Source organism: Mustela erminea, chromosome 5 (genome assembly GCF_009829155.1).
Source record: "Mustela erminea isolate mMusErm1 chromosome 5, mMusErm1.Pri, whole genome shotgun sequence".
Taxonomy (NCBI): Eukaryota; Metazoa; Chordata; class Mammalia; order Carnivora; family Mustelidae; genus Mustela; species Mustela erminea.
The window spans coordinates 32,024,943-32,046,841 of NC_045618.1; the positions used below are offsets into that span (position 1 = coordinate 32,024,943).

The 21,899-nt window shown below is 43.4% G+C and overlaps 2 protein-coding genes across 5 annotated transcripts in view; one reads left to right on the plus strand and one right to left on the minus strand.

Annotated features, from left to right (window-relative positions):
• The window catches only part of NPTN (neuroplastin), a 70,248-nt gene that overhangs the window by 34,638 nt on the left and 13,711 nt on the right, over nt 1-21,899 (plus strand). For all 3 annotated transcript variants that reach the window (XM_032342511.1, XM_032342512.1, XM_032342513.1), the window contains exons 2-5: nt 332-679; nt 5,700-5,871; nt 9,554-9,648; nt 20,540-20,673. In XM_032342511.1, coding sequence (XP_032198402.1) covers nt 332-679; nt 5,700-5,871; nt 9,554-9,648; nt 20,540-20,673 — 749 coding nt within the window. The remainder of the gene's footprint in view (nt 1-331; nt 680-5,699; nt 5,872-9,553; nt 9,649-20,539; nt 20,674-21,899) is intronic.
• Nucleotides 19,731-21,899, minus strand: part of REC114 (REC114 meiotic recombination protein) — a 121,161-nt gene continuing 118,992 nt past the window's right edge. Inside the window, exon 7 of one of the 2 annotated variants that reach the window (XM_032342516.1) lies at nt 19,731-19,766. The gene's annotated coding sequence lies outside the window, so the exon portion shown is untranslated. The remainder of the gene's footprint in view (nt 19,767-21,899) is intronic. The other variant, XM_032342515.1, reaches the window with a different exon arrangement.

Below are 21,899 nucleotides of genomic sequence, written 5' to 3' on the forward strand. Positions count from 1 at the left end.
CCCTGAGACCTGAGGCTTTCTCATTCCTACCAACTGGGCCCATTGCTAAAACGCTTTCCAGTGGGCTTGCTTCTGCCTGGCTAGCACCTGGGCCGCCCCAGCTTGTAATTAGCCTGCCTTTGCTTCATAAGCTTCCCAGGGTGGTTCTTCTTCTAAAAGCTTGTATGAAATGCTATTTACTGTCTCTTTATAGTTTAAAAATGAATCCTTTTTGTTCTTTGCAACTCATTTGCTTTTTTCTTTTCTTTTCTTTAAATTACTATTAACACCTGTTGATTCTTTTTTTTTTCTGATTGGCCTGTCACTGCATTCCTGCTCCCCCTCCCTCTAGCTGGGTTTGTCAAGTCGCCCATGTCAGAAACTAAGCTCACTGGGGACGCCTTTGAGCTGTACTGTGACGTGGTCGGGAGCCCCACGCCAGAGATCCAGTGGTGGTACGCAGAAGTCAACCGGGCAGAGTCTTTCAGACAGCTGTGGGACGGTGCTCGGAAGCGCCGTGTCACCGTAAACACCGCCTACGGGTCAAACGGCGTAAGTGTGCTGAGAATAACCCGGCTCACCTTGGAGGACTCTGGGACTTACGAGTGCAGGGCCAGCAACGACCCCAAGAGGAATGACTTGAGGCAAAACCCCTCCATAACATGGATTCGAGCCCAGGCCACCATAAGCGTCCTTCAGAGTGAGTCCAGCACCCTACAGTAGTAGTACTGTAGTCATTAGAGGTGGCCCGATGACCCTTCCCTTCTGCTTCCCTTCCCTCTTCCCCAGTATGATCGCTCACCCCACCCCTTGTCTTCGTTTTTTCAAACCCATGACCCTTCTGGTTGTAGTGTATGAAAACATCTGTGGCAACATTTTTTTTTTTCCCTTTGCCATTCTCTCTACCTCCCTCATCCCCCATCCCTTCTCTGTGTCTTTCTCCTCAGGAACAAAGAACTTGGGGAAATCCGTGCCTGTCCAAAATCATCTGCAATGGGAAGAGGTGGGGAGGGAGAACTGGGGGGCTCCAGAACCACTTAAACTCACAAAACCAGGCAGTTAAACCAGGGTAGTGTTGAATTGTTTCTTTCCCTCCCCTTTAATTTTGTAGTAGGTTTCCTGCTATCCTTTTGCTGATTTGTTCTCTGGTGCCTTTTTATTTTTGTTTCTCTCCCCAATCTAACTACTTTTTATTTTTTCTGTTCATCTGTTTGAAGCTCTCTGAGTAGCTGCCTTCACCTCTATGGTTTTAAGTTTGTGTCTGCCCAGCTTCTTCCCTCACTGTGACTTGGTGTCATCCTGTTCTGTGATGGGAATGTCGCCATGGGTGCGGTGTGGTGGTGTGTTTTGGTTGTTGGGTGGCATGTAAGCTTGGATATTTCCATAGTTCCAGCTCTTTTTCTTTTCTAAAACAGTGGCACGTGCTTCTCTGATAACAGCCCTCCACTACAGCAGTACACTCCTTACTGGTCCTGCCCATCCAGTCTCCTGCTCTCTTAAAAGCAGCAGCCTGATATTTTTTCCATATGTCTTGCTGGTAGGCACCAGGTGACACTAAACTGCAAAGTATTTTTTTTTAAACCCCATCTTGCTTGTTTCAAAGTCAGATTTGCATCTGCTTCCTGTTCACAGATAGTTTGACTCTGATGACTGACTGTTGGCATGGTGCTCCTATCCCAGAGATTGGCAACCCCAGAACTAGCTTGGAAGCCATTCACACTGGCCTTCTCTTGTGTTTTGAAAAAAGAAGAAACTAAATTGCAACTAAGTGAGGAGGGGGAGCTAAGTGGCTGGCTCAGAGTTCTTCTCTTCCTCTGTTATAGCAGGTACAAGTAAGACATTAGACACAGGAGCTCTTGTGGCCACCTCTCTTTCGGAAAGTGTCTGCTACTTGTACAGTGGGAAGAAGAGAGGGGGAGAAATCTCCAGTGAGCTAGTGCTCCTGGCTGGGAAGAGTTAGTTCTAGCCCCACATCTAACCTGATTATAACTTGAGGGAGCATACTTTACTTAATGGAAAGATCCTTTGGGTTTCGCCTTCTCTTCAAGAACTCAGACTTACAGCCAGTACTGGCTTAAGGAGCTGATTGATTTAGAAGGAGTAAGTAAAAATAGTAAAAACATATTTATGAGGAATTTAGTAATAACACAGGAAATAATAGGACATGGGCCCTGAATCTATATACTTTATGGAAGACAGCAGGTTAGTTGTTTGTTTTTTATAGTATCTTAGAAGATGCTTATGAAGAGGAGAGAGGAGAGGCTGCTGCAGCTGGCACTGTTCAATCAGAGAACCTGCTTCTGGAAAGGGGAAAAGAAAACCTGTCTATGTGAAATGGGGAATATTAACCCAGCAATTTTCCTTTTATTTAACAGTTTTTCCCTTGCACGCTTCCTTCTCCTGCCCCCCTGCTCCTTTCCTTATAAAAGCAGAAATACCCAAATGGCCACAAAGATCTACAGAAGTTTGTAGGCATGGACTGGGCTGGGCATATGGTACTTGTACTTCCAGGAGCTTGACTCAAATAGACTCAGAGTTCAACGGTCATACCTTGGGGCCAGAAGAAGAGGAGTCTTTGGGGGTACTTACCTACCAATCCTGAGAATACATAACATTTCCCCAGTTTACTTGGAAATAAACTTCCTAACTTAGAAGTGTCTCATGTGGTTAAACCAAACCCTGGCCAGTTCACTCTCATCCCAGACTTCCCCATCAATTAGTTAACTCTCATTAACTTTTAGAGAGTCAAGCTGCTGCTGCTACCTCTAAAAAACACCCTGAATTCACTCTAATTGGATTGTTTTGTGGTTTTAACATCCCAGGGACATCTGCCTCCAGGAGGAGGTTGAAGTCTTCTAAGGATGACATTTAAAAAAATTTGAGACAGACCAGGGTGGGGGGGTGGGGGGCCCACAAGTGGGGAGGCAGGTTGGAGAGAGAGGGAGAAGCAGACTCCCTGCTGAGCAGGGAGCCCAGGGGGGGGGCTGGATCCCAGGACCCTGAGATCATGACCTGAGCTGAAGACAGACACTAATCGACTGAGCCATCCAGGCGCCCCTAATGATGACTTCTTGACAGTACTTCCCCCAAAGCTCCTTCAGTAAGGTAAGGCAGGCAGAGAAATATGCCCAGTTTTTAGGGAATCTCCCTGGCCATAGTATGTTGTTTTATACACGAGTGATGGTGAGGGTAAGGGTCTCCCACCCACTGCTTCTAAATAGGAGTCAGTGGCAGGTAAATGTTTTTGAGCTTCTCCTAAATGTACTTCTCTCCTGGACTTTCATGTGCAATGCTAAGCCACAGGAAGAAAAGCGTCACCTTCATCCTGGTGCTGAATGCAGATGTGGCACCCTGGCCAAGGAGCTTGGTTTAGTACTGGTTTCCATATGCCGCAGTTATCAGAGGGAGGCTACCCTACTCCACAGCCCTCCTATGATGCAGAATCCTGTGTAAACCTATTTAAATTATCCACTTGCTCCCAGCTGACTCTCTCCTGGATCTTTAACACATAATGGGAAAAGTGCTTTCTTTTGCCTTCCAAGAATTCTTGGCAGAAAGTCTGCAGGTTGCTCTCATCACCTTCTTGATCTCCCTGAGCTGCAGTGGGCATTTGCATCATCAAAGGTAAGAGTAGCACTTACTTTGGCCTCCTTGTGTTGAAACATCTAGAAGCTCTTGGCCTCATCCTCCGAGTTTACCCTTTCTCAGTGCAGTCTGAGAAGAACCAGAAGGAGAATCCCGTATGGGTCAGAAAAGAAAATTGGATAATAAAAATTTAGTAAAAACCTATAAGTATGTTTGGGTTTTAATGTTGCCTTTATATTTTTAATTTCTGTGGAGTACTGGTTCTCTCTTTTGTTTTTGCTTGGTTTTGATTTTTCTTGGAATTGTGGTGCTTTCTGCTGATGGTGTGTGTGCGCCTTCCATTGCAGGGTTCGCAGCCGTTCCACTCGACTTAAGGCCCAGGGATTTGGCTTCTGTCCAGTGTGTTTTGGAAACCTTGGGACACCACTGCTCTAACGTGTTTACATGCATCTGCTTCTGTCTTAGTGGCTGCTATGCCTCCATTATCTGTACATAGAGACCCTGTTTGATGTTACCAGTAAGGACCAGTGCTGAATGGAAGATAACCACTATCCCTTTGCCAGAGTTGGAAAATAGTGAGAACCCATTTAATTAACAGACTTGAGGATTTGCTTTATTTGTCAGTTTCCTTTGATATGAGCTCTATAGTCAGAAATGTTGCATTGATTAGGAGGTCCTTGGGCATTCTATTTTTCAAGTGTCCCATGACTTCTCCATTCTGTCCACCTCCCTGCACAGGGAACAAAGCTTAGCTCCAGTGGAGGGAGAGACCTCTGTCCTCAAGAGTTGAGTCAGAACTATATTGTATGGTGTCAGATTGCTGCTACAGAGTTGCCAGGTACAGGGAGATGGGAAGTTAGTTAATTTCTGAAAAACAGTTGGAAAAAGAGTAAGAGAGGAAATACCTCGAATTGTGGTTGGGAAAAGTTTAGACTTGACCCGAAAATGTCCGACCAAAAGTAGAATAACAGCTAAGCTTGGGAAAAGGTTAGAGAGAAGTAACAATAACAAAAAGACGACAAACATCTTAACTTTAATATAATGGTGGAATTCAAAGGGCTTTAAGAATGAACCTTCCAGGAATGATAGTGTGTTTTTGCTCAATGTGTTCTAATATTTGATTCAAGTAGGTTTTAGAATAATGACCCCAGGTTATCAGCCCAAGAGATGAAGTATATAACTTGCCATAGGGCGGAAAGTGTGTTTGGGGTGGGTTGGGGTTTGAAAGTGGGGGAGGAAACAGAGATAGAGAATTCAGTCAGATGTGTGTTCTAGGCCCAGCATTGCTACTAATAATAATTATGGCCTTGCACAAGTCATTTTCCATTTCTGGCTCTTAAAGAGTGGGGATTCAGTGAACTCTAAGGGCCTTTTAGTTCTAAAATGCTAGGAAGCCATGATACCAACACATATCGCATTCTAGTTACATTATCTGCACAGTGGAATGTGTTTTACTTAGCAATTCTGAAAAAGTTTTATTTTGGGAATAAATACGGGCTGGAGAGAAGAAATATGATGGTTCCTTAAGAATTTTCCCTTGGCAGAAATTTGGAAAAATGCAACAGACTTCTGGCAGGAAATTTGCTGTTAGGATTGACACTGTCTTTTTCTGCATAATTAATGACCATGGCTGGTTTGCCATAGGTTTATAAGAATTTAATGTGGGAAAAGCCATACATGTATTATCTAATTATAGCTTTTACTGTTCCAAGGCCTAGTAACTCCATAGGGAGTTTATTAGTTACATAAATGATACTGCCTTTGTCTTCAGAACTGCAAGGTGGAGCCTGGTTTTCTAATTGAAGCTGAATTGGTTGGCGGTTCTTAAATCATAAAACGGTGGTGTTAAAAGTGTAAGTGGATTGTTCCCAGTACAAGTATCCATAATACTCCCATTCTTTTCACGTCTAGGCCAACTGGTCTTCAGGCTGTTGTCTGCGCTAGTGGTCATTTGCTTATAATCATTGTTTTTCCTTTTTTGACTTCCTCCAAAGTGGTAAAGTGAAACTCCTCATGTGGTCCTGTCTGCCCTCCCTCTTTTTCTAGTCTCCCCATCCTACCCCATCTGATTCTCAGGCCAGGGCTACAGAGAATGGAAGGCTATGGCGCCCTATCACTGTGCACTCTTATTACAGAGCCAAGGATTGTCACCAGTGAAGAGGTCATTCTTCGAGACAGCCCTGTTCTCCCCGTCACCCTGCAGTGTAACCTCACCTCCAACTCTCACACCCTTACATACAGCTACTGGACAAAAAATGGGGTTGAACTGACTGCCACTCGCAAGAATGCCAGCAACATGGAATACAGGTGAGAGGGACTAGCAGCTCCTCGGAAGATGGGAGGGAGCACTGCTGAACTTACTATGGACATGCATAATGCACAGTTATGTTATGTGGGAGACATGTAAGAGTCTAACCCAGTATATCTGGGGTGAGACCCAGGGATCTATTAAAGATTTCCAGAGGATTCTGATGAATAGCTAGGTTTGAGAGTCATAGATGTTCCCCTCACTGTGATAATAGAGAAACAGCATAGGGAGCACTTTGCCTCAGAGGAAGGTGCTAGTCAGTAGGAAAGTCACAATTAGAATGCAGATCTCTTGACTTAATCCTGTGGTTTGAGGAATTAGATTGAAATCTACTTTAGGACTCTTAAAGCAAGAGCACCCTAAGTGATTTTCCCACTGAGTAGATTTCCTAGTGAGTTACCTTTTAGGAGTAGTTAAATAGGACCAGAACCTGATCAAGACCAGTAGATACAGGGCTCTTTAATGATCTGGAATAAGGTAATTCCAGTAACCAGGAAATATCATTTGATGAAAGGGATATATTTGCTGGCTGAAGCTACCCTGACACGCAAAGATTTGGTGCTTTTTTGGAATAGCTAGAGCACATGGCACCTCACCTTTCAGAATAGTTTATGGTTGAAAACTAATCTGGAAAAGGATCAGCTAATCCTGTTTGTCAGCTTGATGGCAGTGCAAAGAAAGAGTGCAGTGGAGTGAAACCAGGAAAACCTGCGTGCCCGGAGTAGCGAGGACATTCTGCAGTATTTTGCAAGATTGAGATCTTTTCATACTTCTTATTTTATTGACTCACATTAAGGATCCTCCTCCTTTTTTCAAGTAAAGAAACTGAAACTCAGAGAGTAATGACTCTTCACTGTTTTCAAGGCCAAGTATTACAGCTAGTAAATTTCAGAAGCAAGGCTAGGTTTGGGCTCTTCTGACTTTATAGAACCTAGGTCTCCCTCCCGCCGTTTTAACATACCATTTTTAGTGGCAAGTTAATCTGTCTCTACTGTAGTTTCTTCTGATATTAAGTTGGAAATACAGCTTCAGCTGTATTCTCATAGTTCAGAAAAGGTTAATCACATAGAACTATTGGGTGGAATGAAAGGCATATATTCTTGATCAGTTTGTTAGTTTTACAAGTTTGTATTTTTACAATAACTCTTTGAAGGTACCAGACATCCAGTTGTGTTTCTCCTAGGTCTTGTACTATGTCACCTATAGGGCTCTGAACTGTCACTTTATAAATTTGAGCTTGACTTTATAAAATACAGCCTCTGCCTCCTCTTCTTCCTTCTTTCTTCCTTTTTTCTGGTCAGCTTATTTGCAGCTCTCCAGGGTGTTCTGCGTTATCAGAGTTTTTCAGTGTTCTCCCACATTTTGTGAAGTAACAGCTATGAGTCCCCTTGAACCACCTATTAAGTCAGCTATGGAGCCGGTCTTAGACCCTGCACCTGCTCAGTTGAGGGGATGTTTTCCATTTGCTTCAGTTGCTTCCAGTAGCTAGTTGAAGGGAATGTTATGTAGGCGATTTTGAGCCCTACGCATGGGCTCAAGCTTGGGAGTCATCTTTCTAAGTCTTTTCAAGACTGAAGTTAGTCTGAGCCCTAAGGGTACAGCTGCCTTTCCTCCTTGAAACTCTGGAACATTTGTTAAAAGCAGCTGACTTGTCTGTTTTCCCTATTGGGAGCATATTGATTTAAGGAGAGCTACTTGTATCAAATTTAGAAGACTCTTGGCTGTTCCTCTTAGAATATTATGCTGCAGTGGGTATGCTGAGACAGTCCTAGGGAGAGGCTGTGTCTCTCCTCCTCCATATTCTGTTAACCCCGTTTCTTTTTTGGGATGAACAGTAAGATGGATACATATATTAGGCTAGTCAGTGGTCAAGGTTAGGGGTTTTTCTCAGACGTTAACTAGTGCGGTAGAGATTTGACCATCACAAGTGTCATGTTTCAACCACTGAGTCAGAAGAGGAGAAGCTGTATAATGGCTATCCTCTGATGTCGATTTCTCTCTCTTTGGTAATTACGCACTAGCCTGTCTGCATATGTTTTGGGGTGTGTGTCTAGGCTATAGTGTACTGAGCTGGTGTGAAGCTGGTTGTTAGGGGCAAGAAAGCTTGTTTAGGATCACCCTGTGGAATTCAGAGGAGTGCTGTTCTAGCCGTACACACTTCCTACAGTCCTTCTTGTCACTATGATGTACTTGATCAGGATCTCTGCATAGCTGTTTACTCTCTGTTTATATTCATTCAGTCATTTACTCCTTTATTCCTTCCCTCTGCTGTATTCCGGGTCAGATCATATGCAGCGTATAGAATTGTACACCAAATAAACAGTGCCTGTCCACATAGCACTTGGTCTTTTGGGAAACAGGACATTCATCAAGCAATCACATAAATATATAATATATATTACATATTTATATAATATATATTTATAAAATATAAAAATATGTAATATATATTTATGATACATATATAATAAGTATATAATCACATATGATGAATGCTTATGAAGAATCTGAGTGTATAATGAGCATGTCAGGGAGAGGGATGTCACTTAGATTGAGGATAGGAGGAAGTGATGTGAGCCAAGACTGATGCAGAAAGACTTAGGTTAGGGTAAGGGTAATGGGAAGAGCATTCTCTAAAGGAATATCTCACGTCGAGGTTTTGAGGAAGGAACAAGTAGGGCACGTTGAAAAAGTGGAAAGAGCCCAGTAATGGCTAAAAAGTGGGCTGAGATGATGGTAGGGAGCAGATTTGTGCCAGTCCTTTAGAGTTCTAGCTGTGCTTAAAAGTCCTTTTCTTTCCTTTCCTTTCTTTCTTTCTTTCTTTCTCTGCTCTCCTGCCATTCTGTCTGCCTGTGCTTGCTCTCTCCCCCTTCTCTCTCTCTGATAAATAAATAAAATCTTAAAAAAAAAATAAATAAAAAATTAAAAAAAAAAATAAAGATTTTATTATTTGTCAGAGAGAGTGAGCATGCACACAAATGCGGGGAACGGCAGGCAGAGGGGGAAGCAGACTCCTCACTGAGCAAGGAGCCCGATGCCCGGCTGCATCCCAGGATCCTGGGATCGTGACCTGAGCCAAAGGCAGACACCCCACCGACTGAGCCATCAAGGCATCCCTGTACTTAAAAGTCTTAAAAGTTTAGTTGCATCTTTGTGGCTGGTGCTCTGTCAGAGAATTTTTTTTCTCCCTAATGTCCCCTGGGTCCTGTTAGTGAGTAGACTTATTGAAAGGCATGCTACTAAAATACAGTGTGGGAAGAACAAGCCCACAACAGGGTCTTTAGGGAAGCACAGAAGAAGATGTGCTTTTTTTCCTGCTCTTACTTATTTGACTAGAACCACCAGGTGAGCAAGAAGTTTTTATTGATGGCTCCATCCTCTGTACCTAAATAGAGTCTGTTTTGTACAGCCCTCTTATTTTGATTGCTTGTTTAAGGTTAGAGAGCATATATCATTCTATATTTGTATTCCAGGCACCCAGGAAGGAGTGAAGCATTAATGTTTTGTAATACATGGAGGGGGGTTTTGCTTTTAGTTAGGAGGAGGTGAGTTGCATTCAGGGACACAGTTTGGAGAGCAGGGGCCCTGGTTGCCCTTTTGATTCTTTTGTTGTGTATTTTGTTGTATATTTGTTCCCAGCTTCCTCACTTGATTTTTTTTTTTTTTTTCTCATCTCTGCAGGATCAATAAGCCGAGAGCTGAGGATTCAGGCGAATACCACTGTGTATATCACTTTGTCAGTGCTCCTAAAGCAAATGCCACCATTGAAGTGAAAGGTACAACCCAACAGAGGCTGCAGTGTGAGCCTCTCGCTCTCTTTCTGAGACACTACTTGGTCTGGACTTCAGTCTTCAAGCTGTTCTTGTTCCCATTATGGGAGGCAGTATAACATTATGGTAGGACCACAAGCTCAGAGCTCAGGCGCCCAGGTTTAACTCCAAGACCTATCATCTCTTAGCTATGTATATGACCGGCAAGTTATTAACTTCTGTGTGCTCCTGTGTCCTCGTTTGTAAAACCTACCTCATGGGGATTGTAAGGAGGAATGAATAAGCTGATACGGTAGTTTGAGGCATAGGAGATTGCTGTTTCTGTGTGGTAAAAATGAATGTTGGCAGCTTCGTTATGGTTCAACCTATGTAAATCCCTTAGAACAAAGTACCTTACAAATATTATTACATAGGTCTCTCCAACAGGCCAGGAGGATTTGGAAAAATAAGATGTGCATGGTGAACATAAACTATTTGTGGGTAATTCATTGGAATTTTAATAGGAACTGGGTGCATGGCAACTTCAACAGCTGTGTCTTGAACATGTAGCTGAAAGTTCGAGAAAGGAAAGGAACTCTAAGAGAAGGGACAAGTGAATTTTACAAGATTGGAGCTACCCTAACATCGTGAATCCAGCTTTCCTGTGTTATTTCAAAGAAGCAGCTGAGACCCAGAAAAGTGCAGCCATGAGCTCTGGGTCACAGAGTGGTTTGTGGCAGAGCTAGGGTTAGAACCCAGGTCTTGACTCTCAGTCCCCTGTTTTTCCATTTTATGAAATGTCCAGGGGGAAGGTGGGGCTACTGTTTGAGGTTAGACTAAAGAGATGAGGGGTTGTTTGTTTGTTTTTCCAGTCGTCTTCATTTTGCTTAGGAAAGAGACAGACTTGTTCTTTAAATCCATAGGTGATCTTTAGTGGCTGAAAGGACAAATTTAGGAAATGGAAGATCCCATAATAGCAGATACTCAGATCTTTCTTTAAACAATTAGAAGACTAGAGGTTCAGATTAAAGAAAGGCTGAGACAGATTCTAAGTTTCAGTTATATGTTGTTATTAAATGAAAGCATTGTCTTGCTGACACAGCCCTGACTTATAAGTGGACATAAGGACAGCCAGTGTCTCTTCTAGCTGCCAGATTGAATTCAAAATGCCTGAAGGGGTTGAGTCACAGTGGCATGGTTACAGTCCACACTGGACAGAGAACCTGGGATTTGATTCCTTCAGGGCTTTTCTTGGAGAGGTCTGGATTTATCTCTGTTTCTGAAGGATGACACATTTGTTCAGCATGGGGAGGGAGGCATGAGAAGGCCTTTTCTCTAAGCCAGCTGAGTGTCTTTCCTTGGCTGGGTGAGCAGGACTACCTGGAGAGATGTTTTACTCTCCCAGGAGAGACTGGAGGCCCTGTAGTCTTCCAGGCTGAGCCTTTGGCACAGGATGTAACAGGATGGGTGAGGAGGGAGAGGGGTGTGTGTAGTTAGCTGTCCTCCGCAAGCCTGAAACATAATTCCAAGCAACTGGAAGTCCTGGCTTCACAGTGATCCTGCTGACTTGGCTCTCCTGATTTCTAGCAGCGCTTTCAGGAGTGGAGATGGAGGTTTCCCAGTGGGTTGGCTGCTCATGAGCTGTGCTTTTGTGACCCCCCCCCCCCCCCCCCCCCCGCAAGACGTCTTTTCCTCACATTCCCTTTAGCAGATAGGAGCTAGTGGTCTGGAGCGGCAGAGAATAGGAGGCTGCAGGCAGGAGCATTTTCAGAGGAGGTTAAAACTTCCATGACAGCTTGTCGCTGTGACTGTGTGTGTTGTGCACTGCTGCCTTTTGCTGCCCAGGAGCTCTGTGAGGAAGATTGGGCAGGTGGTGAATTCTGCTTTTAAAGGAGTAGACCTTAAGGGAATTCTCTTTCATAGAATTCTGAAGCATATTCTGTGATTAGCTTGGACTGATAGGTTAGTCTCTCAAGAAATTTACAGTGAATTCCAGTCTCTCTCTTCCCTAACACCTGGATAGAAAACAGTTGAACATTTAATGTCTTTTAGGGGATAATTAGTTTAGTCTGATAAAGACTGAACATTTGACTTTTTTTTGTTTAACTTCAAAAAAGATTTGCCATGGCGGGGGAGAAAAGAAAAAAAAAATGATTTGCCATAAGCCCAGGATCATATTCTAAGCTAGGTGGTTGGGGTTGCAAACTGCCTTGCACTGAGAGAGAGAGGGGGGGGGGGGGCTGATTCTCAGAAATTCATATAATTCCCAGAAATTATATGAATTTCATATAAATTCTGGTTTTGTTTTCTCAGAGTCCAATATGGCAAGATAAAAGACAGTTATCTTTGTATAGTTACAAAGATTTGAAAAATATGCTGAGTACTTGAGAGAGATTCAAGAAACATTAAGTGACCTCTGCTGAAAGGAGTCTCTGAGAATCTTCCTTTGTGGTTCAAGTATAAATTGGCATGTCAGGGCTGGCTCACTTACAGCACACAGATAGATCGCCTTAGCACCAATTCTGCGGCTACAGCCCTTTTCTCCCCTCTTTGGCTTGTACTGCATGCATTCTGCTCCTCCTCACTGAAGTGTTGCTGGGACTTAGCACTGTGGGGAGCAAAGGGCCTAGACTAGATCAGAACTGGGCACTGGAAGAGCAGATCATCATGTCTTGCACTGCTTACCGTGTGCAAGGGAAAAGAAGACTGAAGGAGTCAGAGGGACATGTGGCCAGGAGCAGGCCTGAGGTGGCAGTGTTTTTCCACTCTAGCCTGTAGAGCCCCTGTCAAGAAAGGAATTTTGAGGATGGCAATGTCCACATGTAGTAGGGAAGGCCTTGCATCTGAAGTAGGGGTTTTTTCTTGTACTTTTTTTAAAGGCCAAAAATGTGGCACAGTGTAAACAGGAAGATACTATTACTGTGTAAGGATTACATTTCTTAAGTATCTGCCAGGTGACCTGAGCAGATGCTGGGGGTGAAAGATGGAGCAGGGCTGGCCAGGGGAGAGGAAATCGCCATGACTAGATCTTAGTGGGATCTTGGCCGCAAAGCCCAGCCTGTCTTGGGATCCACTTAGGTAACTGTGGGGAGGCATCTCTTCCCCAGCATTTTGACTCTTCAGAGGTTATGTCTTCTAGACACTCCATAGCTTGCTATAGAGCATTCGTGAATGGATAGGTACTGAATTTTCTGTTTCTGTAATTCTTCAACCTTTCTAACTCTTACTGTCATTCCTCTTTCCCCTTCTTCCTTTTCTGAAACTAGAAAACAAAATGTGCTCATAACAAAGCACATTAAAAATGTCTGTAATTTACAAAAATAATAAAATCCCTCTCCTGACTTCCAAACCCTATCCTCATCACTCCGTTATTTTGATTAGTCCAAGAAATAAGGAATTTGAATTTTATTCTGTTTTTAGAAAAGGATTCTGGTGGTCACCAAATCCTCTGCAACAAACATGCTATTGCCTCTTGGGAAAGGTACATCCCAGACCCAGGAGGGTCTGCATTGAGGGTCTAACTCATTTTATTAAGCTCACCATTATCTCTCTCTGCTCACTGGGCATATCAAGTGACTTTCAGTCTTGTGGGGGCTACCAGAGATGAGACCGATCTTGTTTTTCCCTCCATATTTCTCAGCTTTCTTTGTATTTTAATTTTATGGCTAAATGTTAGGATTTCTAAATGTTATAGCCTTATCCTGAATCCTTGTTTCCTACTCTGTAATATGGCCTTACAGTCGATACATTAAAAGTTCAGACTGGCTGAGATGGAGTGATGACAGTATCATTAAGAGTAATAATACACATCTCTTCATTTGTCTGGCACTTTCAGCATACAGAGCATTTCCATGGTTATTTATTTGATAGGTAGCTACTTTGATAGGCAAGGATGCTTAGAGGTTCTGACATCCTTTAGGTCAGAACTTCTGTCAAAGCTGAATTGCCCATACTTGAGAAGTCTTTGAAAGCAAAATAATACCTTGAAGTTGCTAGAACATTGTGAGCATCAACCTCAGCCCAAATAATCATACCTGTTCTTTCTTTTCCTCTCTTCAGGGTGCTACCCTGACCTTCCTTAATAAGAATGGCTAACATTGCACACTAACTGTGCCAGGCTCCGTGCTAGGTGCATTACTATTCTGTCCTCCCTTAGAGTCTTCACAGCTCTTGGGTGGAAATGCCATTATTATTTCCACTTTTCAGGGGAGAACATGGAGGATCCAGGGAATCAGATGACTGGCCCAGTGTGACAGGTAACCCATGGAACAAGGGTTCTCATCCAGGCACTCCTGTGCCAGAACCTGTGCTCCTAGGCCCTAAGCCATGTTGCTGTGTTCATCATATAATAGCTAGAATGTCGTGGACTGAGAGTCAGAAGAAGTGGGTTCTAATCCTGCCTTGCCATTAAACTTTCAGTGGCCCTAACCATCCACTGTCGTTCGCTCCTTTCCTCGGGCCTCAGCCTCCACAAGTGTGTGATGAAGCAGGGTGAGATAGATGCTCTTAAGAGTTCCTGTAAGGCTCCAGTAGGCTGTGGTTCCCTTAAGTGGAAGGGGGAGAACCCAAAGGTGAGGCTGGGTTATTGAAGAAAAGGATCTCTAAGCTTCTTTTCTTCATGGTAGTTGGCTGTGTCAGCTTCTCAGCTTTGGGAGTGTCCCCTCAGTGCTCCACATACCTCCACTCACTCATCTCCCTGTCTTAAGGGACAGTTCCTCCTTCTACTGCCTGGATCTCGAACTGGTGCCAGGAAAGATAAGAGAACAGTGGTTCTCAAACTTGACTGAATGTGTGGGCACTGTGGCTGGATATCAGGCTTACGAAGAGCACGCTGGGTGATAAGAGTGGCTCGGGCTAGAATCACTGTCTTCAAGGAGACTTCAGATGCCACCCACTCAGTGCTCTCACACACAGAAGGGGAAGAGTCTCATCTGCAGAAGGCAGCACAAGTCCCGGGCTGCTCTAGTCGTCAGATGAGTGATGCATCTGCCATGTGTGGAGGCGGCTTATTGAGCCACAAAGCCAAAATCCCTTTTGTTTCCATTGTGACCAGTCTCATATTGCTTCTTGGGCTAGCTCTTGGCTTAATAGTAAATCTTAACTCTCTCTCTCTCTGCCTTCAGCCAAGCCTTTAAGTTTGCTTGCAGCAAAGACGAAAAATGAGTTGTGAGGTTATGAATTTGCCTTGAAAAGTATGAAACCCCACCCTATGACCCCATTCTTAGCTCTGTTGTGTTTAACTTTATTTAATGTCAGATTCAGCTGAACATGACTCCATTGCCCAAGTGGACACTTTCTGCAGCCGCCAGTGTGACAGAGAAGCTGAATGCTTTGCTCTTAAGTGTAGGCTGGACAGGCAACAGAGGGTGCTGAGAAACATGTGTTCGTCCTCAGCTATGGGCCCAGATAGTGAAATTGGGTCAGATGTTTTTGGGTAACTAAGATTCTTTTCGAACCCCTGTGTTGCCATTCATCAGGATACTGGAAGAATATCCATTAACTGATGTCTAATATTAGAGTATGCAGCTAACAAGGCCAGAGAGCAAGTTAATTCCTGAGTAGATCTCTGATCTCTTTTAAAGGTCCCTCTGTTACTCTCTGCCTCCCTGAGAGGGTAGGGGAAGTAAGGAGTATTTGGCTCTGTCAGATGCCTCAGACCTACCTTTAGACCAGCTGACCCTGGTTAAGTAGTTCCTTATTAATTGGCAAGCCCATAGAAGGTGAGACACCTTAATCAATATAAATAGGCCATTAATCAAAATTTGTGAGTATCTGACCTGATTAAACCTTATTAGAGTTACAAACAAAAGTCCTGTTTATATCAGTAGGGAGAGAACACGTTAATCAGCATCTCTTTGACTTCTTAGAACTTCTAATGCCAGAGTCTGAGTCTAGCCTTTCCTTTCCCTCATTAATAACTAAATTTAAATGTTTTTGACCCTGAGCTCCAATCATGTGCTAGATTGGTACAGAGATGTAAGTTAATCCTCATAAGACCTCTGTGAATTATGTATTACTCCTGTTTTACAAAAGTGAGTAGTGAAACTCAAAGGATTTTAAATGACCCACCTTAGGTTACTCAGTTGGTGAGTCATAGTCTCAGTGGAGCCTAAATTTCTTTGACTTAAAGTCCAAAGCTCCTTTTATTTATGTTATGGTATATACAGAGTAAAGTCCGACAGCTAAATCAGTCCACCTCAGGTCTAGAGTGTTCTGGTACCTCTACAAGCAAAGATAACCTTTAGGCAGTTTTCTATGCAGTTGTAATGCATATTGCATATTTTTATTTTTTATGGACTCCATTCTAGTCTGGTTTATTTTCTCTTCTATGTGATAAAGTACAAAAAGCATGACCTCTGGAATCAGTCCTGAATTTGGTCTCTAGCTTTACCATTTATTGGCAATGTACTTTTAGAAGTTCAGTAACTTCCAAACTTGAGTTTTCCAGTCTATGTAAATGGGGTAATGTCTTCTTCATTGGGTGGTTAAATTAGCACCAAACTTAGAGACTTAAAAGCAAAACAGAATAACCCCCCCCTTATTACCTTATTACCTTGTAGGTTCTGTGGGTCAGGAATTAGGGAGCTGGTTAGTGGGGTGGCTCAGGGTCTCTCAGGCTGCATGCAGTCTTCTGAAAGCTTTGTGGAGGCTGGAGGATCTGTTTGCTAGGTGGCTGCCTCACATGGCTGCTGTTGACAGAAGGCCTTAGTTCCGTACTACGTGGGCCTTTTCCATAGGCTGTTTCAGTGTCCTCCAGGTATGACAGCTAACCTTCCCCAGAACATGTGATCCGAAAGAGAGCAAGGAGAAAGACACATGGTCATTTGTGAACTATCCCAAGTCACATACCTTTACTTCTGCTTTATTTCATTCATTCATTCATTCATTGGATTACTGTCACTAGGCCATACTCGGGGAGGGAGTAGTTATGCTTCACTTCTTGAAGGGAAAAATATCAAAGACTTCGGTGACTATTTAAAAACCAGCATGAGGGCTCCTGGGTGGCTCAGTGGGTTAAGCCGCTGCCTTCGGCTCAGGTCATGATCTCAGGGTCCTGGGATCGAGTCCCGCATCGGGCTCTTTGCTCAGCAGGGAGCCTGCTTCCCTCTACCTCTCTCTCTGCCTGCCTCGCTGTCTACTTGTGATCTCTCTCTGTCAAATAAATAAGTAAAATATTTTTTAAAAAATAAAATAAAAAATAAAAACCACCTTGAGAGGACTCTGAGCGCTAAGGAACCCCCCTTGCTCTCTTCCCAGTGCTTACATATGCTCTGAGAGTCTAGTGATCTTTCTTGCTGTGGGTCCACTGTCCTCAGCTTTTCTTTCTCCACCTCCCCCACTTTTCTTTCTTTTTTTTCCCCCACTATTTGTGTATGGTTGACTCACAGTATTACATTAGTTTCAGGTATATAGCTCTGTCATTTGGTAAGTTTATGCATTACGCGATGTTCACACAGATGTGGCTGCCATCCGAAGTGCAGGCTTTCTGATTGAGCAGCTACCATAAAGGATAGAGAGAAGTGAAAAGATTTTTCTTTGACTCAAAGGCTAAGGTAATAGTTGTTATAATCCTTCCCTTAGGGATAGAGTGATGTGGCTTGGGTTAATTTTCTCTCTGCCCACAACACTAGTGACACTTCCACCATCCCAAGGGTGACTAATCAGAGCGTCACTTGGTATTCTTTGCTAAGCTGAGGAGAAAGCAGTAACAGATCTAACCACTGAAGTCTCTTTCCTGTAAGTTTACACTATGTAAATATGGCCAACAAAGTGTGATGAGGGTGGCTAAGTTCCTAGATAGTCTTTGTGTATAGTAGGCTTTAAGGCCGTGTTCACATGGGTAAATAGACGCCTCTGTAGAATACCAAAATCAGTGAAAAGGGGAAGTGGTGGTTCCCTAAACACCACGGTAGGAGTGAAGATCATCCCCATCCTTCTCCTCAGGTCTTGGCCTTCTGGTCTGCCTCCTTTCAGAATAGCAACTTCTTAGAGGCCGTGGCATCATAAGCCAACTCACCTTTTAGCCTTCTAGGTGGTTCTGATGTGCAATATTGGGATGAGTCCCCAAGGTAAAAGCTGATGGTATTAGTTAGATAACTGGGCCAGAGTGGGTATTCTCTGTGGGGCAGAGGAGAATGAAAATGGAAAAATCTGCCACACGTACGCTGATTTCTAAAGTTTCCATCTCCATCCTAGACTACTGTCCTGAGCTTCAGACTGGACATCTCAGCTGTCTACTTGACAACTTCACTCAGATATTAAAGAAGTATCTTAAGCTTAACACGTCCTAAACTTTGAACTCCTGGTTTTTACTACCACCATTGCTCTATCCCTAAACAAAACAAAATAAAAACAACCCAACAACAACAACAAAACACAGCCTGAGTCTTCTATAGTTTTCCTTATCGTAGTAACTGGCAACTCCCTTTTAAAATTATTCGAGCCAGAAACTTTGGAGTCATCCTGGCTCTTTTCTCTCGCATCCCACATCCATCCAGTCCATTGATAAACACATGAACTCAGCCTAAAAAATATATCAGAATCTCCCCAACTTTTACTGCTACTACTGTCATCCAAATCACCTTCTACCTTGCCTGGATTACTCTTAACAGCTTCCTAAATGGTCTTGCTTCCACTGATGTCGCTCAACACAGTTGTCTACATAGGAACCAGAGGGAGCCTGTTAAACAGGCAGATCTTTCCATACCCCTGCTTGGTATTTACCAGTGGCTTCCTAGGTGACTCAGAGTAAATGCCAAAGTCACTGCAGTGGCCTGCAAAGTCCTCTTTGATCTGGGCTCCATTCACTCTGATGTCCTCTTCTACCATTGGCCTTGCTTACTGAGCTCCAACCAAACTCCTCCATGCTGTTCCTTGTCCATAACAAGTGCACCTCTGCCTTAAGGCTTTTTTGTCTTTTATTTGGAGTGTTCTTCCCATGGATATAGAAGTGCTCTACTCCCTTATTTTCTTCATGACTGTGCTAAAATTCACCTCAACAGAAAGGCCTTCCCCCCACCACTCTGATGGATTTGGCATATGGTAGGTGCTCAGCCAATGTTGATCAAACACATGAAACACAGCTAGAAGCAAAATGGTAGCTCCTCTGTTTGTTGTGTCTTCTCCGATGGTGTTTTCGTTAGTGTATCGTCGTGGAGCTTGCTTCTTGTAGTACTTAAGATGGTCTTTACTATTTATTGACTGAAGAAAGCTCTGAGGAGGGGTGAGCAGGTGGAACAGTAGGTCTGAGCAGCGATCAAGTGGCTTTGGGGGAAATCTGGTATGGTGGCAACAAGATTGACCCCACTGGCCCACTCCCTTCTGCAGTGAGGAAGTTTGCTTGGGGGGAGAAACGACGTTTCCTTTTATATAACATCCTTTTTAGAAAAGACCTCACACTGATTAGTACCGAGCCGGCCTCAGTTGGGCAGGCAGTGGCTATAGAGACATCTTGGGACCTTGTTCATTCCCTTTCTGTCCAGGTGCCTCTAGAAGTGGGCTGGGAAGCACAGTCTGAGAAGTAGCAGGACTTTGGATCCTTTTTTTAAGCCAAGAAAAACCAAGCTATTTAGAAGGGGAACATGGGACGAGCCCATAACATAATATAATGGTACAGGCTTTTATAGTCTCAGGGTGAATGTTTTAAATCTTACTTATCCAAGGACACTGGATGTAGATGGGGGCTAGAATTACCTCCATTTGATAGTGGATGTAGAACTGAAGCACAGAATAATTAAAGAACAAGCAAAACTGGAATTTGGACCAGGCTTATTGATTCTCTTTCCTATCTTGGCCAACAAAGTGACATCTGGCCTACTTTGAGTTTTATTGCTTTCACATTACTGTAACTGATGAGGAGGAGGTATGGTGGAAAATTTAGTTAAGATCAAAGGAGACTAAATTCAAAGAATTAGCCCCCATCTCTGACTTCTTAGATCCTTGAAACTTATCTAATTTTTTAAAAGATATTATTTATTTATTTGACAGAGATCACAAGTAGGCAGAGAGGCGGGCAGAGAGAGAGGAGAAAGCAGGCTCCCTGCAGAGCAGAGAGTCCGATGCGGGGCTTGATCCCAGGACCCTGGGATCATGACCTGAGAGCTGAAGGCAGAGACTTTAACCCACTGAGTCACCCAGGTGCCCCGAAACTTACCTGATTTTTAAACCACAAGTTCTATTTCTTTGTAAGTGATCCCTTAAAACAGAATACTAGCAATGTCTAATGTATCTAGAAATTCCAAGTTTGGGTTTATTGAGATTACTGCAAATCAAGTGTACAGGTCAGATTCTGAAACTGTTGAAGTCTCTTGGGACATTGGTTGAATTTCATGTTTATTCCTTTCTTACCCTTTGTGAAGACCAGTTTGCTGGATTCCTTCTTTCCTAGGAGAACCTTGCCCATTGATGTTCATCAGATTGCTTCTCTGGGCATTCATTGTTTTTACATATCTTGCAGTAGGACTTGATTTTAAGTGTTTGATCTTAGGGTTCTCTCATTTCCTTAAAGGAGTGTATGACATTTGATGTAATCTGTAATTGTTAATAGTGCAGACATTTTAAGAAAAAAAAACCATAACCAGAAGAGGAGATAATAGTCCCTGTGTGCATTTTTTTTAAGGATGTTTCATTTAGGGTAGTTGAGCCTGTGTCCCCTCTTCTAGGAGGTTAGAGAACCACCTGCATTGTTAGCAGAACTTCATGTATAGTAATCCTGGTATCTGCGTGATTGCTTCAGTGGGTGAGAGGTAGGGGATGGATTGGTTCCATTGCTTTGTTCTGACCTGAAATGCCTGTTATCAAAGATGACTATGAGGACAGGCCTAGAGACTGGCTGTATTAGAAGCAGAGCTCCGAGTCCATAGGTAAGGCCTTTGTATCCTGTAGGCTCCTGTGGTAACTGCTGAACACTCTCTCACAGCTGCTCCTGACATCACTGGCCATAAACGGAGTGAGAATAAGAATGAAGGGCAAGATGCCATGATGTATTGCAAGTCAGTTGGCTACCCGCATCCCGACTGGATATGGCGCAAGAAGAAGAATGGTATGCCAATGGTGAGTAGGAGGCAGCCTTGATTCTCTCTGCCTGGGTTTCTGTGCTAGAGTTTCTCCTGGGAGATCCAGACATGTGGAGTAGTTGCTGTAACCTGCCATACTGCCATGGCTTAGGTCACCCGTTCTAGTCACAGACGGTTACATTTTGAATTTGAAGGTCACTGACAGTCTCTGTCCAGCATGGAATCCCTTCAAGATTCGTTAAAGGTGGCTGTCTACGAAGGGATTTGACTGGTTTGCCTTTAAGATGGGAAATTGAAATAGTTAACCCCAATTGTTGCTTTTTTTTTTTTTTTAAAGATTTTGTTAATTTTGTTTATTTGACAAGGAGACAGCGAGAGAGGGAACACAAGCAGGGTGAGTGGAAGAGGGAGAAGCAGGCTTCCCACTGAGCGGAGAGCAGGGACTCCAACATGGGGCTCAATTCCAGGACCCGGGGATCGTGACCTGGGCCAAAGGCAAACACTTAACAACTGAGCCACCCAGGCACTCAAGATAACCCCAATCTTAAACTTTTATTATTTTTCTAGTCCATTTATCCAAAAGAAAACACTGCTCTTGAAGTAGTCTCAGTACACCTTTCTGGTTTTGGGGGAAGACATGGCGGCCAGGGCAATTACTAGTATATTCCAGAACACAGGGAGTATTGATTAGGGATTGAAGCAACATGGTGAGGTACAAGGGCAGCATTGGACATTGGAAATATGACCGTATCTGCTCCCCAAAAGATAAAGAAAACATCTTTTCCAGTCGGTGGGGATGATTCTTGGTAGTGCTGCAGAGGGAGTCCAAGTTTTAGACTCTTATTCACTCTCTGATTCATGATGTTTGGCCAGTCTCTCTTTCTGTCAGAGAGGGTGTCATCCATTCCTCCTATCCCCAGGCCTTGCATGCCCAGCACTGTACTTCTCAGTCATCCTCTTTGATTGTCAATAGTCAGAATCAGAAGGGACCAAGGAGATAATCTAGTCTGCTTCTTCAGAAAGATTACATATTAACCAAAGTGAATTAGTTACAGAACCAAGGAAGGGTCAAGTCCAGTTTTTTATTTCAAGTCCATGGTTCTTCCCACTCCATGACCTCTCAATAATGATATGTCAAGTGGTGAAAAGGACTCTAACATTAACTACAATGGCTAGATTTCAGAAACCCATTAATAAGGGGGATGATGAGGAAGGGAGAGGTTGAGTATTTTTGGAGCAGGCCCTGAAAAGTCAATAAAATAC